Source organism: Calypte anna, chromosome 1 (assembly GCF_003957555.1).
Source record: "Calypte anna isolate BGI_N300 chromosome 1, bCalAnn1_v1.p, whole genome shotgun sequence".
Taxonomy (NCBI): domain Eukaryota; kingdom Metazoa; phylum Chordata; class Aves; order Apodiformes; family Trochilidae; genus Calypte; species Calypte anna.
The window spans coordinates 191,350,554-191,371,628 of NC_044244.1; the positions used below are offsets into that span (position 1 = coordinate 191,350,554).

The 21,075-nt window shown below is 39.8% G+C and overlaps 1 protein-coding gene across 1 annotated transcript in view; it reads right to left on the reverse strand.

The window, feature by feature from the left end:
* Window positions 1-21,075, reverse strand: part of DLG2 (discs large MAGUK scaffold protein 2) — a 967,325-nt gene that overhangs the window by 576,484 nt on the left and 369,766 nt on the right. Inside the window, 1 exon segment of the mRNA XM_030469255.1 lies at window positions 6,593-6,673. Within this exon segment, the coding sequence (XP_030325115.1) occupies window positions 6,593-6,673 (81 nt within the window).

Below are 21,075 nucleotides of genomic sequence, written 5' to 3' on the forward strand. Positions count from 1 at the left end.
CACTGAAACTACATCCCTCAACCCAACTATGTCTCTATGCTCTCTCAACCAAACCTTGCTGTTTCAATAAAATTTAGCTATTTCATATTACAAATCAGTAAAGAGACATTACTTCAGAAATTTATGATCTTGGAAGGATTCATCCTTCATCCTCCACATGCATAGGCCAGGAGGTGGCTGTACTGAGCTTTATTATATGATCTGGTGTGTTATGGGATTTAAAAAAAAAAAAAAAAAGCAAAAAAAGAGATGTATTTCCAGCAAAACCACAACAAAGTCAACCTAAGGGCCTCATAACATATTGTGACTTTTTTTCCACTGGGATATTAATAAGAGGAGTGTGGATGACAAAGAATACAGATGTGTCATTTTCTGTAAGAAGCCTCTTTAGGTAAGTGGCCACCAGCAAAATTTGAAATGATAGCTGTATGTCACTTGCCTTCTAGCTTCTACATAGTCTGACTGATTCATATGTACATTAAAATACAAGCTGCAAATCTCAGGCCAAGGAAAATGTAAAATTAGAAAAGCAGTGCTAGCTTCCATTCATCCCTGGGAAGGAAGCAAAAAGGAAGTAAGCAGCATCCTTGTAGATAAGTTGATCAAATATGGGTTTGGTGATCAGGTAGTGAGGTGGATCAGGAACTGGTTGAAAGGAAGGAGTCAGAGAGTTGTAGTCAATGGGGCAGAATCTGGTTGGAGGTGTGTGACTAGTGGAGTCCCTCAGGGGTCGGTGCTGGGACCGGTGTTGTTTAATATCTTCATCAACGACTTGGATGAGGGTATAGAATGTACCCTCAGCAAGTTTGCTGATGACACTAAGCTGGGAGGAGTGGCTGACACACCAGAGGGCTGTGCTGCCATTCAGAGAGACTTGGACAGGCTGGAGAGTTGGGCAGGGAGAAACATGATGAAATTAAACAAGGGGAAGTGTAGAGTCTTGCATTTGGGGAAGAACAACAAGATGTCCCAGTATAGGTTGGGGGCTGACCTGCTGGGGAGCAGTGTAGATGAAAGAGACCTGGGGGTCCTGGTTAACAAGAAGATGACCATGAGCCAGCAATGTGCCCTTGTGGCCAAGAAGGCCAATGGCATCCTGGGGTGCATTAGAAAGGGTGTGGTTAGTAGGTCAAGAGAGGTTCTCCTCCCCCTCTATTCTGCATTGGTGAGGCCGCACCTGGAGTATTGTGTCCAGTTCTGGGCCCCTCAGTTCAAGAAGGACAGGGAAGTGCTTGAAAGAGTCCAGCGCAGAGCTACTAAGATGATTAAGGGAGTGGAACATCTCCCTTATGAGGAAAGGCTGAGGGAGCTGGGTCTCTTTAGTTTGGAGAAAAGGAGACTGAGGGGTGACCTCATCAATGTTTTCAAATATGTAAGGGGTGAGTGTCAGGGAGATGGAGTTAGGCTTTTCTCAGTGGTGACCAGTGATAGGACAAGGGGTAATGGGTGTAAATTGGAGCACAGGAGGTTCAAGTTGAATATTTGAAAAAATTTTTTTACTGTAAGGGTGACAGAGCCCTGGAACAGGCTGCCCAGGGAGGTTGTGGAGTCTCCTTCACTGGAGACATTCAAAACCCGTCTGGACACGTTCCTATGTGATGTACTCTAGGTGGCCCTGCTCTGGCAGGGGGGGGTTGGACTAGATGATCTTTCGAGGTCCCTTCCAACCCCTAGGATTCTGTGATTCTGTGATTCTGTGAAGTAATACAGCTCCACACTTTTTTGTTTGAACCAGTTGATGGGTAAGAAGGCGATACACTGAATTAGTTGTGTGAGCTGAATCTCCCTCAGCTATGTAATCTAATCACATATTCCTGTGTTGAAGTTTTTGCTGACTGCTGGAGCAAACAACAGACACCTAAAATATTCCTGCTTTCAGGCAAAAAGCCTTCTTAGATCAATGAGGTTAGCCTAATGTACATAACACTGAGAACAATAACTTGTCTTAAACTAAAGTGTGTGCATCTATTTCAGAAAAACATCTAATCTGGAAAACATAATGAGATTGAGATCTATCATTTCCCTTGAGAGTTTGCCCTATATTCTCACTGCTAAAAATGCCTGCCCAGCATTTGTTTGCTTTCACCCTGGTATATTTTCTGCTCTTCTCTGCTGCTCTGAAGAATCCTCTTATTCCCAGTCTCCCACAGGAATGCACTGTCATTAAGTCAAGTCTCTCTCTGGAAGAATTTTTCTCCACTCTGGTCTCTTTTCCCTGTCTTTATATATATTTAATGTCTTTCAAAAATATAGAATTTAAAACTAGGCATGAGATTTCCACAACCTCACTTTCATATATAACAAATAAATCCACCTCCTTATTCTTAACTTTTATTATGTTTTTCACTTGCCATTCAAAGTTCACAATACAAGTCCTCCTGAGCTGTCAATTCTTTCCCCTGGAACATTCTTATTGTCACTTATTTCAACCATAGGGTTCCCCTCTGTGTAGGTGGGGCTGGTATTGCTTCCTTCTGGCTGTGTATAACTTCTCTTCTAGGTAATAATAATTTTATTTGAGCAGCCTCTGCTTACCAGGCTCAACTGTAACTGTATTACTCTATATGGTTACTGTGTCCTCTTTTTTTTCTACTTTTTCAATCACTGTATCATTTGCAAATTTACCCATCTAATAATTCATTCTGCCTTCCAAATGATTTGTGAATATATTGAAATATATTATCCAAGTCCAATTCTAAATTGTGGATGACTGTCCCTCAAAATCATTTTGTAAGGGTCATTTCTCATTGACTAGCACTTAGCAATGTCACTGCTTAATGAATATTATTTTGATAAAGTATACTGCTATTTAGTTATACCAGGTACAAGGTAAAATTAAATCAAATGCCTTGCAAAAGCCTCAGCTACACCTTGGACTATTCATCAAGCAAATTCACATTCTGAGATGAAGATAAGCTAACATAATTTCTTTTCTTTAAAACTGTGCTGACTACCATTACTTTATTCCTACCATCAATTTATTCCTATGCTTGCTTTCTTAGCTAAATCCTCATTAATCTCTCCAATGCTTTTTTCCAGTGCTGACATATAGCTAACCTCCTCTGCAGCATTTTTTTGATGAAAAAAGATAAAAGTGTGAAACAGAATGACAGGATCCAGAATCACAGAATGTTTTAGATTGGAAGAGACTTCCAAGATCATGCAGTCCAACCTTTGACCAACACCATAAGCTAACTACTAAACCATGTCCCTAAGGATCAGGTCCAAATGCCTTTTAAATAGCTCCAGGGATGGTGACTCCACCGCTGTCCTGGGCAGCCCATTACAATGCCTTACAATTCTCTCTGTGAGAAAATATTTCCTAACATCCATCCTAAACCTCCCCTAGAGCAGCTTACATACATTTCTTCTGCTCCTATCACAGTTCACTAAGGAGAAGAGGCTATTAGGCTGTTTTCCTCCTTACTCCAACCTCCCTTGAGGTAGTTGAAGAGAGTGACAAGGTCTCCTCTCAGCCTCCTCTTCTCCAGACTAAACAACTCCATCTCCCTCAGCTGCTCCTCATAGGACTTGTGTTCCAGGCCCTTAATAAGTTTTGTTTCCCTTCTCTGGACACGCTCCAGGACTTCTATGTCCCTCCTAATAGTGAGATGACAAGAACTGAACACAGTACTCGAGATGCAGCCTCACCAGAGCTGAGTACAGAGGGATGATCACCTCCCTATTCCTGCTGGCCACAGTGTTCCTAATACAAGCCAGGATTCCACTGGCCTTCTTGGCCACCTGCACACACTACTGACACCTCTTTAGTCAGCCAATACCGGCAGGTCCCTTTCCAACTTACAGCTCTCTACTCACACTTCCCCAGGTCTGTAGCTCACCAAGGGGTTGTTATGACACAGGCGTAAGATCTGGCATTTGGCCTTGTTAAACCTCATACAATTAACCTTTGCCCATTGATCTAACCTGTCTAGGTCCTACTGTAAGGTTTCCCAACCTTCCAGCAGATCAACACAGCCACCTAATTTGATTTCCTATGCAAATTTAGTGAGAGTACACTCAATCCCCTCATCCAAATCACTAATGAACATATTAAAGAGAACAGCCCTCAGAACTGAACCCTGGGAGACACCACTCATGACTGGCTGCCAAACAGATTTAGTTCCAGTCACTACCACTCTTTCAGCCCAACCATCCAGCCAATATTTTTATCCAAAGCAGGGCATGTTTATCCAAACCAAGTGCCATAAGTTTCTGCAGAAGAATGTTGTGAGAGACAGTGTCAAAAGCTTTACTACAGTCCAGATAGACAATGTCCACAGATCTTCCCTCATCCACTAGGCCACTCATCTTGTTGTAAGAGATCAGGTTAGTCAGACAGAACCTACTTTTCATAACCCCATGCTGACTGGGCCTGACCACCAGGTTATCTTGTATGTACTGTGTGATGGTACTCGAGACAAGCTGCTCCATAGCCTTTCCTGGCACTGAGATCTAACTGAGGTCTATAGCTCCCTGGATCTTCCTTTTGTCCCTTCTTGTAGATGGATGTTACATTTGCCAGTTTCCAGTCTACTGGAACCTCCCCAGTTTGCCAGGACTCTTGATAAATAATGCGGAGTGGCTTGGTGAGCACTTCTGCCAGTTCTTTTAGCTCCCTCAGGTGGATCCCATCTCGTCTCATGGACTTGTGCACATCCATGTGGCACAACAGGGCATTGATCATTTCCTCCCAGACTATGGGGACTTCATTCTGCTCCCCATCTTGATTTTTCAATTCAGGGAGCTGTACCCTCAGGGAGCAGTTGGCATTGACAAAGACTGAGGTGAAATGAGCACTTAGCAGTTCAGCCATTTCCCTGTCCATGGTCACAGGTTTCCCTCCCACATCAAGCAGAGGGGGGAGATTCTCCCTAGCTCTTATTTTGCTATTTATGTATGCTCATACTCCATCTCTCTAGAATTAAAAAAATATTCCAACAGATCTCTTCAGTTTTCTTTTTTAAGGCTCTTAGGTGAAAATTATCAAGAAATGAGCCTTCTGCTTTACTTATTTTATCACTGGCAGATGTTATTTAAAATTCTTTTAAAGATTCTGAGCTGTTTGCAGAGTTTGGACACTGGATCTCCTACCACCATATGGGCTTGTTAAAAAGCAAACAGCCCTTTCCTCCTACTGTGTGCCACTAAGTACTGAGGGTTTTTTTCATCTTTGCATGAATAAATGACATGATTAGTTCAACAGCAATTGACTAGCTTCATTTTTCTTCTTTTTGTTGTTACAAAAAAGCAGCAAAAATCAGTTATTTCCACCCAAAGTAAATCAAGAAACACTCTTCATTAAAACTTTCTCAAAAGCTTATGAGACAGAACTTGAGTGTCCAGATATAAACCCTGAGAATTTTTAGACATTACACTTGACAGTGAATTCATCCTGGGTTGCCACCTTAAGTGCCACAAATACCTGGCCCTTTTATTTAGGAAAATTGCATAGACATTCTAAGCCATTATAAATTGATATCCAGCTAACAGAGAGCTGTGCAAGGGTCACTCAGAATTGTCATCTGCCCTGTTTATCCCAGTGTCTTGTTAACTCTGAAATCACAGGATAGCAATTTCAACATCAACAATATATCAATTTAGACAACTTTTACCAGAAATATCCCATTAGTGTGCATTATCTTGATATCTTAAACTGCCTTCTTTTTCTCCTGAGATTGCAAAGGATCCAGCTGGCAAACACTCAAAATATCAAATTTCTCACACATCTATTATCATAATGGCAGGAGGTCATACACTGAAAACTGAGAACACAAATGCAACATAAAGTAAACTGAATATTTTGATAACAGACATGTATGGAGGCTGGTATCCTGGCACAATAGAGTCCCTGGCATTTTTTTTGGTTTTAAGTGTGGTTTTTTTATAGTACCAGTTTCAATGATAATACTTCTATCAAAAAAGCTCTGATTAAAAAACCACCCCAACAAAACTTCAAGTGTGCTCTTGTCTGTCAGACTCTCCAGGTCCATGACAGCAGCACTATTCAACATATATATATATACTCAGTTTTTCTGACCTATACTCCAGGCTGATTCACCAGCTCAGAGATTGATTGTATCTCTGCAAGGCCAACAGACAATTAAAAGGAATTTCAAATATTGAAAAGAGACATTTTCCTAACTGCAGGAGATATGGGAAGTCATTTACATCTAAGTTGTTTGACCACAAAGAATGTCTAGACAATGGATAGAAACAATCCTTTACAGGACATGATCCTCCTCCATCTAAAGGAGACTCCCAAAATTGCACTCAGGAAGAGTCTCTCCACCAATTACCATAGCAATATTGTTGACTTCCTCAAATGTCATAAGTCAGGTGAGGCCAAATTCCTAATTCCCCAAATTGTTTTCAGTTTGGTCAGAATGTAGCTGAGGCTTCTTATATGCCACAGCATCTTGGCAGTTATTGATGCATTCAGGAAAATACATTTTTTAACCTGAAATAGGTGCTTCTGGGACTAGGGGAAAACTGGTGAGACAAACTGGCAAAACTGGAAAAACTATGAAGCAGCAACCCAGAAATATTACCTTTCCTCCCTTACATTCACAGCCAAATTCACTACTCTCACCTGTGCATTAGTCCATTCCATTTCAGGAAAAGGTCCCAGCTGAAGGCCTCTACCTGTGGGATTTTCTTCCTCCTGGCCTTTCTGGAAGCACATAGAGACATCTACTCAGGACACGTTCCAAAATCAGATTTTTCATCATATTTGTATATGGTGCTTGGCTGTGTGGGTTTGCTTCCCCGGTGATTTTTGTTTGTGTTTTTTTTTTGTTTGTTCATTTTTTGTGTTTGGATGTTTGGAGGCTTTTTGGCTTTGTTTTTTGGGTGGGGGCATGTGGGGAGTGGGGGGTTACTGAGGCTTGGGGCTCAGTTTTACTAATAATCTGCCATGCCATCTATTCCCTTCAAGCTGTAAATTGGTGTTAATGCATGCTGAAATAGCCTGAAGGCTTTTTAACAAAATTGAAATGGCATTATATTGCATAATGTTCAAAATGTGAATGCATACAATTGATTATAAATACCTATGGTATAGCTATTTATCAGTCAGGGAAGAACAAGCAAGGGATATACAGTTTACAAGAATTACCATTGTGTTGTATTTCAGCTTATTTTTAGTATGCAACATGTACCATTCTCAAATAATTATTAGCAAATCAAGCAAAAAGGCTATAAAGAATAAACATTCTCTTGACAGTCCACCTCTTTCTAGTTAAAATTAGAAATAACCCTGTTGCTTCTAAATTTTAAAACCCACTCTAATTATCACTATGAGTTTATGAAGCTTTAACAGCAGGAGACTATACATTTGCTTTTAAAGAATATCAAGCTTCATTTTTGTGCAAAGGAAAATCTGCAATGAATTCAGGCTCCCACCTAGGCATGAGTCAATGCTGTTGTAGAGAAGACATAAGTTCCTAACAAACAGCAACAATCTGGTAGAGCCCTGTCAGTAAAATGGAGACTTATGCTGGGTGACTTATCTCTGGGTTTGTTAAGAAGAAAACTACCATATGTGTAGCTGTGCAACCAAGAATTTTTTTTTTTACAGAATTTTTTAATACCCAGGGTACTGAAAAATGTAGTGTAACAAGGCAACCAGGTGCCACTAATTGCCAGGGAGTGAGCATGAGCTTGTGCCAAGCTCACCTGTGCCCAATTAGGGTGGGCCCCCACTGTACATGAGCAGGACCAGGGGGCCAGTAAAAGGTGAGTCCTGAGACACAGGCTCAGCTCAGTCCTGAGCACGCTTTGCAGAGAGGTCAGTTGCTCTTAGAGCACTGTATTACCTTCATTGCACCACTACCGCTCATTACCCTTGGGGTGAGTCTCTGGTGGCGCAGCCGGCTAAGACCCAGTACTGCAATGCCAAGGCCCCAGGTTCAAAACTCCTCAGAGCCTCACCCTGAGGCCTAGCAGTGCACCTTTTATTGGCCCCCTGGTCCTGCTCATGCGCAGTGGGGGCCCACCCTAATTGGGCACAGGTGGGCTTGACACAAGCTCATGCTCACTCCCTGGCAATTAGTGGCACCTGGTTGCCTCGTTACACTACAGAAAAACATTTTTGCAAAGGCTGTATTCATTATGTTATGATCCTCAAGCTGTAGTATATTACTTTATAGACTGTTTCAAAAGTACTAACAAATACAACATTTAAAAAAAAAGACAGAAAAAGACAAAAAACCCCACACAACAATTTTTCTCTCTCACCTGCAAGATTAAGTCTTTTTAACAGCAAACATAAAACCAGAAGGCTAACAAGTCATTCAAGGAAGTCTTGAAACACTCTTGACATAGAGAATGGCTACTAATTGTCAAAAAATTCAGAGTATAATATTTTTTAATGTTAAGTATACTGTAAGGAAAAAGGGCTTGTAGCTCTGCTAAAGCAATTGCTGCTGCCATATAGCAATTCTTAGGAACTGAGGCTTATATTCATGCTGTCAAAATTCAGGCATTTAGATGAGTCAGTGAGGAGCAGAATCTTTGAGAAATGAGAAACTCCTGAGAATGTCTCAGGGCATTTATAAACAGCATTCTTCATTGGCATCATACTGTCTGTAACAAATATGACAACCCTAAAGGTGAGAATGCATTTCCCAAGAGATGCTGTCTTGTGCCATTACTAGTACCAAAGTACTACTTTGTCTCCAGCTGCTGCTTCAGAAAAATATGGGTCTCCTTTCTGAAAGCCAGGTGCACATCCCCGATCTTGTAGAACATACAAAATTGCATCAAATTGCATCAGATCTTTGTCCTAGACAACTCAATCTCATCCCAAAAAACTTTTTTTTTTTTTTCTTTTTTTTTATAAGGAGGTCTTCTGTTGACTAACATTGGCATTAATTGGCATTAATACTGATAATATTGAGTATAAATATGTAGTTTAAATATAAAGGTTTTGAAGTTTGGTTTTTTTCATAGAAAACCTAAATTTCCTGCTCTTTAATTAAAAAAAAAAAAAAAAAAAAAAAAAAAAAAAAAGAAAAGAAAAGAGAGAGACAGAGAGAAGAAGGAAGGGAAGAAAGAGAAGAAGGGGGGAAGGAAGGGAGAGATAAGAGAGGGAGGGAGGGAGGGAGGAAGGAAAGGAGATACATTCCAAACTACCTTAAATATTATGAACTAAAATGACCATTGGACAAACATTGGACTTCCAAAAGTCCAGTCCAGGTTTTACACAAGACCTAGATAGAAACAATATTCAGTGTCTAAGTGTTCCACTTTTAGAAGGACATAAAAATACCTATAATCTGGAAACCCTATAAATCTGTGGATTAAGGAAGGATCAATTTACTGCCATTAAAAAAAAAAAAAAAAGAAAAAAAAAAGAATTGGCACATATTAAACACTGGAAGTTCTTCTGGAAGAAGTTCTTCTGGTAACTTCTAACTGGAAGTTACCTTCATATAAGAACATCAGACAGTGCTGTATGAGACAGCCACAAAAAGAAAACTGAGGAAAATAAAGGTTTGTGGTTAAAAAAAATAATATATAAAGTGAAGAAAAAATACCAAGGAATGACAAAGTTCCTGTTAATCTTATGTAGGGGGCACTGAAGTCCTGCTCTCATGTAACAGTAATAAAGCAAGAACGTAGGAAGAAGAGAAGTGTAAAGAAAATTGTGATAGTGTTTTTAAACATAGCAGTGAAAATTTATTGCACTTACAGGAACTTCACTATACAGAGTAGCATCTGTGATCACAGTGCTAAATTCAAGTCTGTTCCTTATGCCAATGATGTAATTGCTAGATGGATTCTGTGAATTTACACATATGCAATTACTAGTCACAAAAATCAGCTTTCAGCATGAAGTAATGAATGTTTGTGACAAATAATTGCTTTTAAAACTAAAAATTTAAATTATTTCAGATGATGAGGGGAAGGCAGGTTTCAATGAAAAGCTCATAAATATATAGGAGGCTATAATTTCCATTTAAAATTTGAGTCCTTCTTCTTACTAGTTTAAAACAGAATAATAAAATTACCAAACTTATTGGCAAGAAATACAGAAGTCCTTTTAAAAAAGGCTTGTGAATGAAATGAAAATTCAGGGGCAGCAGATGGGTTAACTGCTGTTAAATGTGGAGTGGTTTCCAAGAACATGCTGTATGTAATAATAAATAGCCAGAGACATAAAGTTTCCCCAGTAGTTTCAATCCTGAGCATACAAGCTAAGTGAGGGCTTTCAAATTTGGCTCACTGCAACATTCTTACATTTTAACTCTATTTACAGCAGAAAAAAATGCTTGTTATAGACACTGTGTGTCAGCAATGGGTGCAATTAAAGCAGCTCTGAACAGTTTCCCAAGCAGGCAGGTTTAACATGGGCTTTCTGAAACAAGAATAGCTCTTGGCTCTGATCACAGAATCAGTCAGATTGGAAAGGACCTCTGAGATCACCAAGTCCAACCCCTGATCCACTACCACCATGGTTACCAGACCATGGCACTGAGTGCCATGTCAGTCTCTTAAAAAACTCCAGGGACAGAGAATCCACCACCTCCCTGGGCAGCCCATTCCAATGCCTGATCACCCTTTCTGTAAAGAATTTTTCCCTAATATCTAACCTAAACTTCCCCTGGCAAAGCTTAAGTCCATGCTCTCTTCTCTTACTGGTAGCTACTTGGGAGAAGAGACCGACCCCCGCCCCTGGCTCCAGCGTCCTTTCAGGGAGTTGTAGAGAGTGATGAGGTCTCCCCTGAGCCTCCTCTTCTCCAGACTCAACACTCCCAGCTCCCTCAGCCCTTCCTCACAGGACTTGTGCTGGATCCCTTCACATTCTCCTTGCTCTTCTCTGGACCCACTCCAGGACCTCAATCTCCTTCCTGAACTGAGGGCCCCAGAACTGGACACAGGACTCAAGCTGTGGCCTCACCGGCACTGAGTACAGGGGAAGAATCCCTTCCCTGGACCTGTTGGCCCCACACTTCCTGATACAGGAAAGGATGCCATTGGTGTTCTTGGCCACCTGGGCACACTGCTGGCTCATGTTCAGCTTCCTGGCAATCCCAGATCCCTTTCTGCCACTCTGTGCCCAGCCTGGAGCTCCCCATGGGATTGTTGTGGCCAAAGTGCAGGACCCAGCACTTGGCTGTGTTGAACCTCATCCCATTGGAATCAGCCCAACTCTCCAGTCTGTCCAGGTCCCTCTGCAGAGCCTTCCTGCCTTCCAGCTGATCCACACTCCCCCTCCCCAGCATAGTGTCGTCTGTGACTTCGCCAATGGTGGTCTCAAATCATCAATAAAGATATTAAACAGAACTGGGCCCAGCACTGATCCCTGGGGGGCACCACTGGTGAGTAGCCTCCAATTGGATTCAGCACCGTTCAGCACCACTCCCTGGGCCTGACCCTCCAGCCAGTTCTTAACAGAGTGCTCCTGTCTAAGCTGTGGGCTGACAGCTTTTTCAGGAGAATGCCATGGGAGACAGTGTCAAAGGCTTTGTTGAAGTCCACGTAGACTCAATCCATGGCCTTCCACTCATCCACCAGGTGGGTCACCTGTTCATAAAGGGAAATCAGGTTGGTCAGACAGGACCTGCCCTTACAAAACCCATGCTGGTTGGGTCTGATCCCTTGATCCTTGATTGCAGGTTAATGGTTTTCAGCACCAGCATGTTCATTGTCAGCAGTGTATAATTATGCTAATGTACACAATGCCTCAATTTATGCATACATTTTACATACATATTATGAATTGCCTTCCTTTCTAATTCTTGGTCTGGACACAGGAACTGTGATGGCGTGCTTCATCTAGGACTTCTGCACTCAAGATCTGACTGCCTTCATGTCCCATACCCTATTGTTTTGAAGCAAATGTTCTATAGGCCCCAGAAAACAGGCAGCAACTTTTCTGTTTGTACTTACACCAGTTCTGGCTTCTTCTCTTAACCCACCAAAAAATGTCTGTGTCAAGAGGCAGCTATGACTAAGTTTCTACTAAAGAAATTTCTACACTTGTTACTATGTGTCATTATATTTGACTGACACAAATACTTGTGACATGGAATAAAACTGGAGCCTATAAAGCCGCAGAGTAATGTACGGAGGCACTGGCAGAGAACAGTTCAATAGAAGGAGCACAACTGTCAGAAAAAAGAAATCTAAAGTGGGATTGAAGCCCAGAAAAAAGAATCTGTGCATTTATACTTTGTTAGGCCAAGTGCTTCTGCAAAAATAAAGGATTTGTGAGAAGCTGTGGAAAAGAGCACCACTGGGTCCAAAGGAGCCTCTGGAGTTCAGCACAGATCCATGTTTTAATATATCTATCTGCCTGCACAGATGCACCAAGGTTGAGTCTGGTTAGTTAGTATATAGTATCATTATCTGCTTAATGCTATCTTGGATGAGCTGGAGACAAGTAAGGGACCAAGTGAAAGAATAGAAAGGTAAAGAACTAGGTGAAAGAACAGGATCAGACAAGACCAGAGCTGTCAGATCTTAATGTGGGTTTCCAAGCATACACTTGCTCAGCCTCTTACTTCTGCCTGCTTCTCTAGAAATTCGTGTTATCCCATCAAACACCTGTTTTTACAATTCATTATCTCCATATAAACAAGTATCAATATAACTAGTGCAAAAACACATCTCCCTAATATTATTATACTCCATTCATGAAATGGACAAAATTAACTCAGTCTACTGATGACTGTGTGGCATTCAGTGATCACTTGGTTTCTAGGGATTTTCTAAGAGATCTTTGTCATCCCATGTCTGATACTGCAAGGCTCAGAAGCAAGAGCTTACTCTACTGCCCAGGAAATAGCTATGAAAGCAACAGTCCCCAAAGCATGCCTTTAATTTCCATCTCCAAATTAAAGGATCAAAAAGCAACAGCTTTATAAGCTCAGACATTTTTGGGCATTCTAATAAGTAACCTTTATCAAAGGAGTATAATTAGTTTGGAGATTTTCAGAGCTGTTGCTTCTGCCCAATGTATCTCAACTGAAATAAGCTTACTGCTGCTGTCAGTGGACTTAAACCCACTTGTTTTGGTTGCTCCCTCTTCCAGTTTCTGCCTGGGCTAGTCAGTTCTACTACCACTCAAAAAGTGGTAGTAGAAAAAATTTTACTAGTTCTACTAGTAGAAAAAAAGTTCTACTAGTAGAAAAAAAAAGAGGTCTGAATAACAGGCTCAAACCTGCACCCTCACTGTCCACTGTTAGATGTTGATACCTTGGAGATTTCTGGTCACTCCAGATGAGTCCTTCCAGGACAACAACAGTTCTAGAAATGGCCAGGCTTAATCATGTGTGGGCATGAGCCAGAATGTCTTAAGAGACTTTCTGTTCTGTAGTGTAGACACAGCAGCTTTCTACTACTGGAGGTTCACAGCACAATTATCTGAAGTACAAGTACCCAAGACTGCTATCAATTATATTGCCATGTCTTTTTCTTTCTTCCCATTTCCAAGTCTCCAAGGGGGGTGGTTTCTAGCAATTCAAATATCTTTTTTTCTCAGGTTTCTATCAAAGAGTGATGGAAATTGCCATCAGGATGGCAGTTTCTCTTCACTGGAGACATCCTGGAGTTTGAAAGCACTTAATATGGATCACAGTCGAGCTGATTTTCCAGTAGTGGTTTGAAGGTTTTTTTGTATTTTCATGAGCCATTTAGACAGGGAATTATGGGGATAAGAGATTGAAAAGTACTTAAACACATACTCAGTAAACTGTGGTCTGTTCACAGGTATTATTCAGCCAATGCACTATCTAAAGCAAAAATGGATTTGATATGCATGAGTGCCTCTTTCACAGGAGCATCTTTTGATAAACAATCATCAAACACAAATGCATGGGTTTGTAGGATATTTTTTTCCCTCTGAAAAGGTAAACTAAAAAAAAAAAAAAAAAAAAAAGCCTTTTTTTCCCATGGAGTGATTTTATCCTAACAACCAAAATGAGCCTCTTTTGCATAATGTAGTCTTGCATGTACTGCAAGACTTCAGATCAGAAACACTTGCTCTTCAACTGAAGTCAGTCCATATATTACGAACTTTATTTCACAGGTTGTTCACTCTAAAGGATCTTTATTTTAATATTTTTTTCTGTAACAGTTTGGAGATCATCTTCCTAATGCCCAACTCCTACTTGAGCCAGGTATTCTTCCTAAATTTAGTAATTAGGCTTAAATACATGGCACTACCAAATGTAGTCATTTTCCAGTGTCTTACCTTGAATCTGTTCTGCCAGCCTCTGTGAACGTCTCCTCTGAGACCAGACTGGTTATTAAATTCCAGTTATTAGGAAACAAATTTAGGCTCAGAACAATTTTTTTTTACTAAACTTTTTTTCAGATGCATGAGAGACTTTCTCTACAACCAGCAGCTCTCTTACAGGCTTATATTCAGTTCATGAGTCTTTCAATAACAAAAAAAAATTCCTTATCTGTGGAAAAGTGGGGATTTTCCCAAAACATTTTGACAATTGTTTTGAGGTCAATATTAGCTTAGATCAATTTCCCAGGTATAGGGGCATAAGGTGTTTGCATGCCCAATCTAAAGTTTTCTTCTGCATTACAGCAAACTGTTCCATGTTTACCACCTGTAATGACAAAGTTATTTCCAGGCATCACAGAGTGGAATAAGAGGACTGAAAGAAACTTAGTATTCCACTTATGAAGATCACAAATTAAATAAGATCTGCTAATTCTCTTAGCTTCCCAAACTCTTTAACAATATTAAAACATTAAAGTGCCTATGCTGCCCTCCCTTCAAAGAAATCACATGTGCTGAGGATAAAGGTGTCAACATGGATCAATGTTATGGTGTACCAGTACCTTTAAAAAGCAAATATAAAATATAACAGAATTGAGTTCAGCTTTAAAGCAGAAGCCCACTTTTTTTTTTTTTTTTTTTTTTTTCAGAGAGCTTCTCTCATGGCTTTCTAACCTTTCTAGGTCCTACTGCCAGTGAAGATACCACAGATGTGAAACAATTTCATTTTCCATCAAAATTCGAATTGCAATATAAGGCAAAAGCATCTTCCGGTGAAGAAAAATTCATAAATATATGTTTTTTCTAGTGCATCTGCTGATGCCTCAAGGTCATAAAGACATCTGCATAAATTTTCACCACAACACCATTCTCTTCTTTTTAACCAAAGCTAATAATTGTTCTTGCTTTCTCAGTCCTTAGGGTAAGGGGCACTTACCCAAATGTGTGATTTGGATATTGATTGGCCTTGTCTTGCCTGATGTCTGTGGAGACCATAACTATGCCCATCAACTGAGATAAGGGTGTTTATGCCATTTTAATACCAGAGAAACCTGTCTGGCCTTCAGCTTCCAGTGGATTTCCTCTAAGTGTGGTGACATATTTACCACAGACATATTGGAGGATGTCTTGGATACCCTATGACATTTAAAATGCTGCTAACTGTCTGTGTTTTGGCAGGTTTATTGCTCTGGGAGAATATTTTTCCAGCCTCTACTCTCCTTCATTTTAAGGATTGCAGCTTCTTGATGAGCAAAAGGAGCTCCCGTGGTTTTGGCTAGTGAAAGATGTTTTCTTTAGTACCATTACAAGACCAGTTATCTTCCAATGTGTTGATCATCCATTTAGTTCAATACAATGTGAGGTCTCCAAAGTAAACTTTGCCCTTCATCAGACTCCTCTCCCTGTTCAACTTTTGCACACTGATGTATGTGGCTTTTTTTTCTTTAATGGCAAGAGGTGCATTAATTAACTTTTTTATTATCAATAGCAAATTTACAATCCAGTGCTCAAGCCTTATGTAACAATGAAAATAACATTTTTTGGCAAAATAATGGTATGTGTGCCATGTCCAATGTCATCAATGTCTTGTTTACTTCCAGTTCAATAGTGTATTTATCTCCTAATGAACTTCTGCTCATTGCTCCAGTGAGGATTTATCTGAGCAAAACACATCGTTGGCCCTTGCCAACTTTTGCAAAGTGATGTAATCCATCCTTCTCACATCTTTCCCTTTGTGACACCCAGTGGGTTGGCTTCTCTTAACTAACTCTGCTTCTGGAACTCCATCCACATGCTTTTTGCTGAAGGCAGAGATGCCATGCCCTACATTTATCTCATTTTTCTTACAGTGTTACAAGTGTTACAGTGATGAGGTTCTGTCTGAATCAGGATAAAATTCTCCAGACATTAAACTAAGTCTGCACTTGGTCCCATCTTTTGTTTATCTAATTCTTAGACCTTTCATATTGGGATTCTTAGTGATTTTCCTCAGTTTTGTGTACCCTCTCAGTCACAAGAGCTGTGTCGTGATGGAACTTGGGCACGCTCAATACCTCCTCCACTATATTCTGCTCCAGGGTGGCTTAGCAGGCTTGATGCACTCTTGGAAAAGCTCCAGATGAAGGAATGACTGGGAGAAAACAAACATAGGGTGTATGTAACACAGAATATAGAGTCAAGATATGTTCATGGTGCACAGCAGGTATTGGCTGTGTGGGGTGCACAGGAGACCACACTTGCAACTCAATGCACATGCAGCCAACCCCTCATCAAAGACTCAACCCCCCAGAAATTCCAAATGCCTCTTTACTCACAATTTTCTCTGGTTTTTGTATCTCTGAATATAACCTCTAATGATATTTTGTGTTTATGGGGTAGAGAGCATTCCTCATCTGTCTTCACTTCAGGTTTATAGTCTTTCTGGCTGAGGCAACAAAAAGTATCAAACATATCAAGGATTCCAAGCCATTAAGAAAAGCTGCTTTATGTTGGCCTTCCCTCCTTGCAGAATGGGAGTGGTGTTCCTTTTCTTGTCCTCAGCCTTCCTGGAGAATTTCAGCCCTGATGAGGCTGACTTTGGAGTGTTTATTTTCTCGGTGTATTTTCTCTGTGCATTTAACTCCTTCTATGAATTGTACTCCCTTAGTTCTGACAGCACTTGCAAGAAGTGTCCTTTACATTGTGCCTGGTTTCAGCTATCTGGGAATAATGAAAAAAATCTGGTATCACCTCCCATGACCCAGACACAGTGGGTTACTGACATGAATGCAGAGGAACCCACTGGTTATGTCTGAAAGGACTAATTTCCAACAGGTTTGTCATGGGGCTTGTTTCAAATATATCCTACCTGGGTTTAAAGTTTCATTTCAAACCTGTCTTTCTAACAAAGCTAAGCAGACATTACTACAAACAAATGAAAAGTAATTATGATGAAAGACATTTGGGGACTGTAACCATGCTGTATTTCTGCGTGCCTTCAAGGGCATATATATACATTTTAGCTTTTGTGCTATTTCCAAATAAATAAAATATAAAAATCCAGAAATACATTGGCAGGAATTCTTTATGCTGCTCATTTTAGCAGGATGCTAAGTATTATACATTGACTTCATGACTCACAGGAAAATAGTGTGCATTTAAAGAACAGAAATAATTGCTCTATCTCAGTAGGTCCAGCTTTGCTATATTTAAATAAGAGTCACTGTTTAAAGACATTCCCAAATTTAATTGTTCTAACACTTAATCCCAATGATAACAGAATGGAATCTTATGAAGTCTCTTTATTAATATTTTTCAGTTCTCTTTAGATGAATTCTTAGCTAGTTAATACTTTTATCCGCTTTATTTATTCAGAGCTCTTAAATACAGTGAAGTCTTACTTCTGTGTTTAGCTTTATATCTTTGGTATTTTAGAAGCCTGCAAATCTTCATGTTGTTCTGTGAAGTCTCCACAGAGTATATTTATACAAATATTATGCTAATGTTATATATATAAATATTATCTCTTTTGACTTTATACACGTGCTTTGCAAAAATATGATCATATTAGTAGATGCAGGGATGTGTATTAATTGGTATAGGAAAAATGATGCACCTTCAGTTCTTCCTCTGAAGTATTAATCCACTTTCTGAACCACTACCCTGAAGAGTTATGTCACTGAAAATAGAGTTCCAGGACAACTACACAATAAAAAAATTAAAAAAAAAATAAAAAAAAGATGTTTGGAAAAGCACTTTACATAATACTTGTAAAGCTCACTACACTGAACATGCCATTCACTGATCCTCATGACAGTAATAAAAATGGATAATACCCTCTAATGCATTCACCATCTAGACACATTTCACAAGAGGAGAATATGTGGGTTTTGCTGCCTGCACAAAATAGCTCAAATCTTTTAAAGCTGCCAGTCTCTCCCCACATCAGCACCTTACACTTCCCTCACTGTGATCATCAGCCCCCTTGCTCTGCTAGGACCTTAATTTATGTGAGTGATGGCTGATGTGTACATTTTGGAAAAACTGAGCAGGGACAAGGTGGGGAATGGAGCTGAGGAGAGTAAGGGAGTGTCTCATGGGAATGCCTGCTAGAAAATCTGCTTCTTCAGGTGATATGGGAGGAGTGGAGACAATTCTGCTACATCACCACACTGCTGCATCCTCCATAATCTCTGATGGATAGGCAAATGATGCCTAAGTCTTTTAAAGAAAGCTTTATGAGTGAAATTAGCTCTGCAGCATCAAAAAGCAATTTGCAATCAAATGTTTGATACTAGTGATCACACTAGAAAAAAGAGATAACAATTACATCTTACTATCACTTGAGATTCATGACTACTGGGTGTCTGTCACAATCGTAGCTAAATTTGCAAAAATGATAGTCAGATTTCTAACAAGATATTGATTGTGCAGGCATTAGGTGTTAGCATGAATATTTATCAGACTGAATAGAAATTCAGAATCTCATCTATACTGCAATGCTTGGCCAGAGAAGTAGAAAAAATAAATCACTTTTACAGATGAGATTTCTGGCATGATTAACATATTTCTGATCAGCAAGTCCTAAATCACTCTGACCATGATAATGAATGATCCTATTCTACACAAACACACACACATGCACAACATACAGGAGACAGAGCTAAGCTTGCTAAAGGCTGCTGAAGGACTGAAGGAATGCAGGAAATATTCCTCTTCAAAAAGTCTTCCCTCCAGATCACAGCTTTTCTGACTTACAGAAGTTTCATGAAGACACCAGAAAAGAAGAATTGTCATTGGAATCATCTGTCCTTTCAGTAAAAACTCAAAACGTTGTGCTATCCATCTCTAGAGCAAGACATAATATTAAAAAAAAAAAAAAAGCAGCAGCCTTTCCTCCATGTTTGAACATGTTCCCTCCTCTAGAGACTTGAACATTGCCATAGGTTGTATGCAAAACAGAGAATACAATGCAAAGTTTATTGATTGAATTGCAGTACCAGTGCTGCTACTGACTCCAAGAACTTTAGCTTCATAGTCTGCTGTTGATGTACATGTAAGGGTACTACTGCCTGTGCTGCAGGAGTAGAAAATGTGCTTTCTAAAGAACCAGCTGGTGTATTTAAGGGGAAAGGAACTGAAAAAAATCAGATCTTTAGCACTGTAATGAAATGAGACTTTACCATATAGGTCTGTATGGAGGAAGGAGCTTAGTTAAAATATTCAGTATAAGTCTCCTCCCTAAAGGAATAGCACTTAATACATGTTAAAATATAATTGTATAATTGGAGCTCAAGTGTTTGGGTTATGTAAAAGGTGCTGTAGGCGTTTCAGCTTAGACAGAGGTAATTAAATCTTCTATATTAACATTTTTCTCTTAAAGGGATAGGAAGCAATATTTTTACTAGTGGGAATCCTTACGCATAGCAACTTGATGGAAAAAAGGTGCTGTTTAGACCTCTTCACTTAGCTCTGTGTTTGCTTTCTTCCTGCCTCTGTAGCTCACTGCACTGAAAAAATATTTTTGCCTCTTTATGGCAACTCCAGCTGGGTGCCCGCACAACAGCATCTTTGCTACTGATTTTGGTGAAATCAGCATAAAACTGAATTGTCTGAAAATCATCAGTCATGGTGCTGAAAATAGGACTAGTATTAGTCCTATTAGATAGTAGCATTAAATAATACAATAACTGGCATGTATATATAATAACAGGCCATGCACTGAATCCAGAAAAGAACTCTGTGGCAGGGCCCAGAATAGAAGAAATCAGAGCTTTAATCTCCCCTTGAGGCAAGAGTTAATATTTTATACAGAAAAGAGGAAACACTCACACATGGCTGCTTAGCTCAGTCAGTTTGAAGGATACAATAAAAGCAATTATGATTTTACTCAGAGCAGTCAAATGACAATCAATGGCTTTACAGTTTTTGAGTATCCAGTTGAAGTCCTTGAAAAATCAAATGGATGCTAAGGTTACTACTCTGGCATAGTATGAAGATAGGAGAAAAACAAAACATCCATAGACAAGGGCTACACCAGGATATTTTTATTATTTCATTACAGTTATCCATGCTTTTCTTTTCAAATACAAGGAAAAATATCCCATGGAAGAAACTCCAAACAAAAACCACAGACCTTAAGCTCCTCATTGTCAGGTTCATAACAAACTTTGAATCCAACCATAATCTCAACTGAAGTCAAGAGAATGTTAATACAAACCAGAAATATTTGCCCAATTTCATATTTCTCCCTCCGTGCAGTGCCCACTGAAGGCCTCCCTGTCTCTCTGTTAGTAACACAGAGCTTTCTGAGGAGTTTGAGAACAGTACAGATGTCAAAGCCTCTTTTGGTAAATGAAGGGGAAAAAAAACCTAACAACTTTTTGGCTATGTTCTTATAGTCTCAGAAGATCAGGACTTGTGGACTGAAAAAGCTGGGTGCTCTCCCTCTTCAGTGTTGATCTGAACTGACATGAGAGGAAAAAGCAAAGAACAGTCACCAAGACCTACAGGACAATCATTCCTGTCTTCTAATAGGTTGACCCATACCATGTATGTAACAAAGAAATGGACAGCCTTTTTCCAGAAGTATTTCCAGCACAAATACCAAGCTCCCTAAAGTTGCTCTAAGGCTAGTGATTGAAAGCTTTCCATAAACTTATGACTTTTTTTAAAAAATATATAGATATTCAGACCAAAATATAGAGCAACAATTAATGAGCTCCTTTAAAAAATCAGAACCTTTTTCACTTGTCACTTTTTCAAGGTGCAGTTGTTCTAAAATGTGCTTTTTTCTGTGGGATTCAACCTGAAGGAACTTTTGCAGTTGAGCACCATGGTGCATTTGGGGGTGG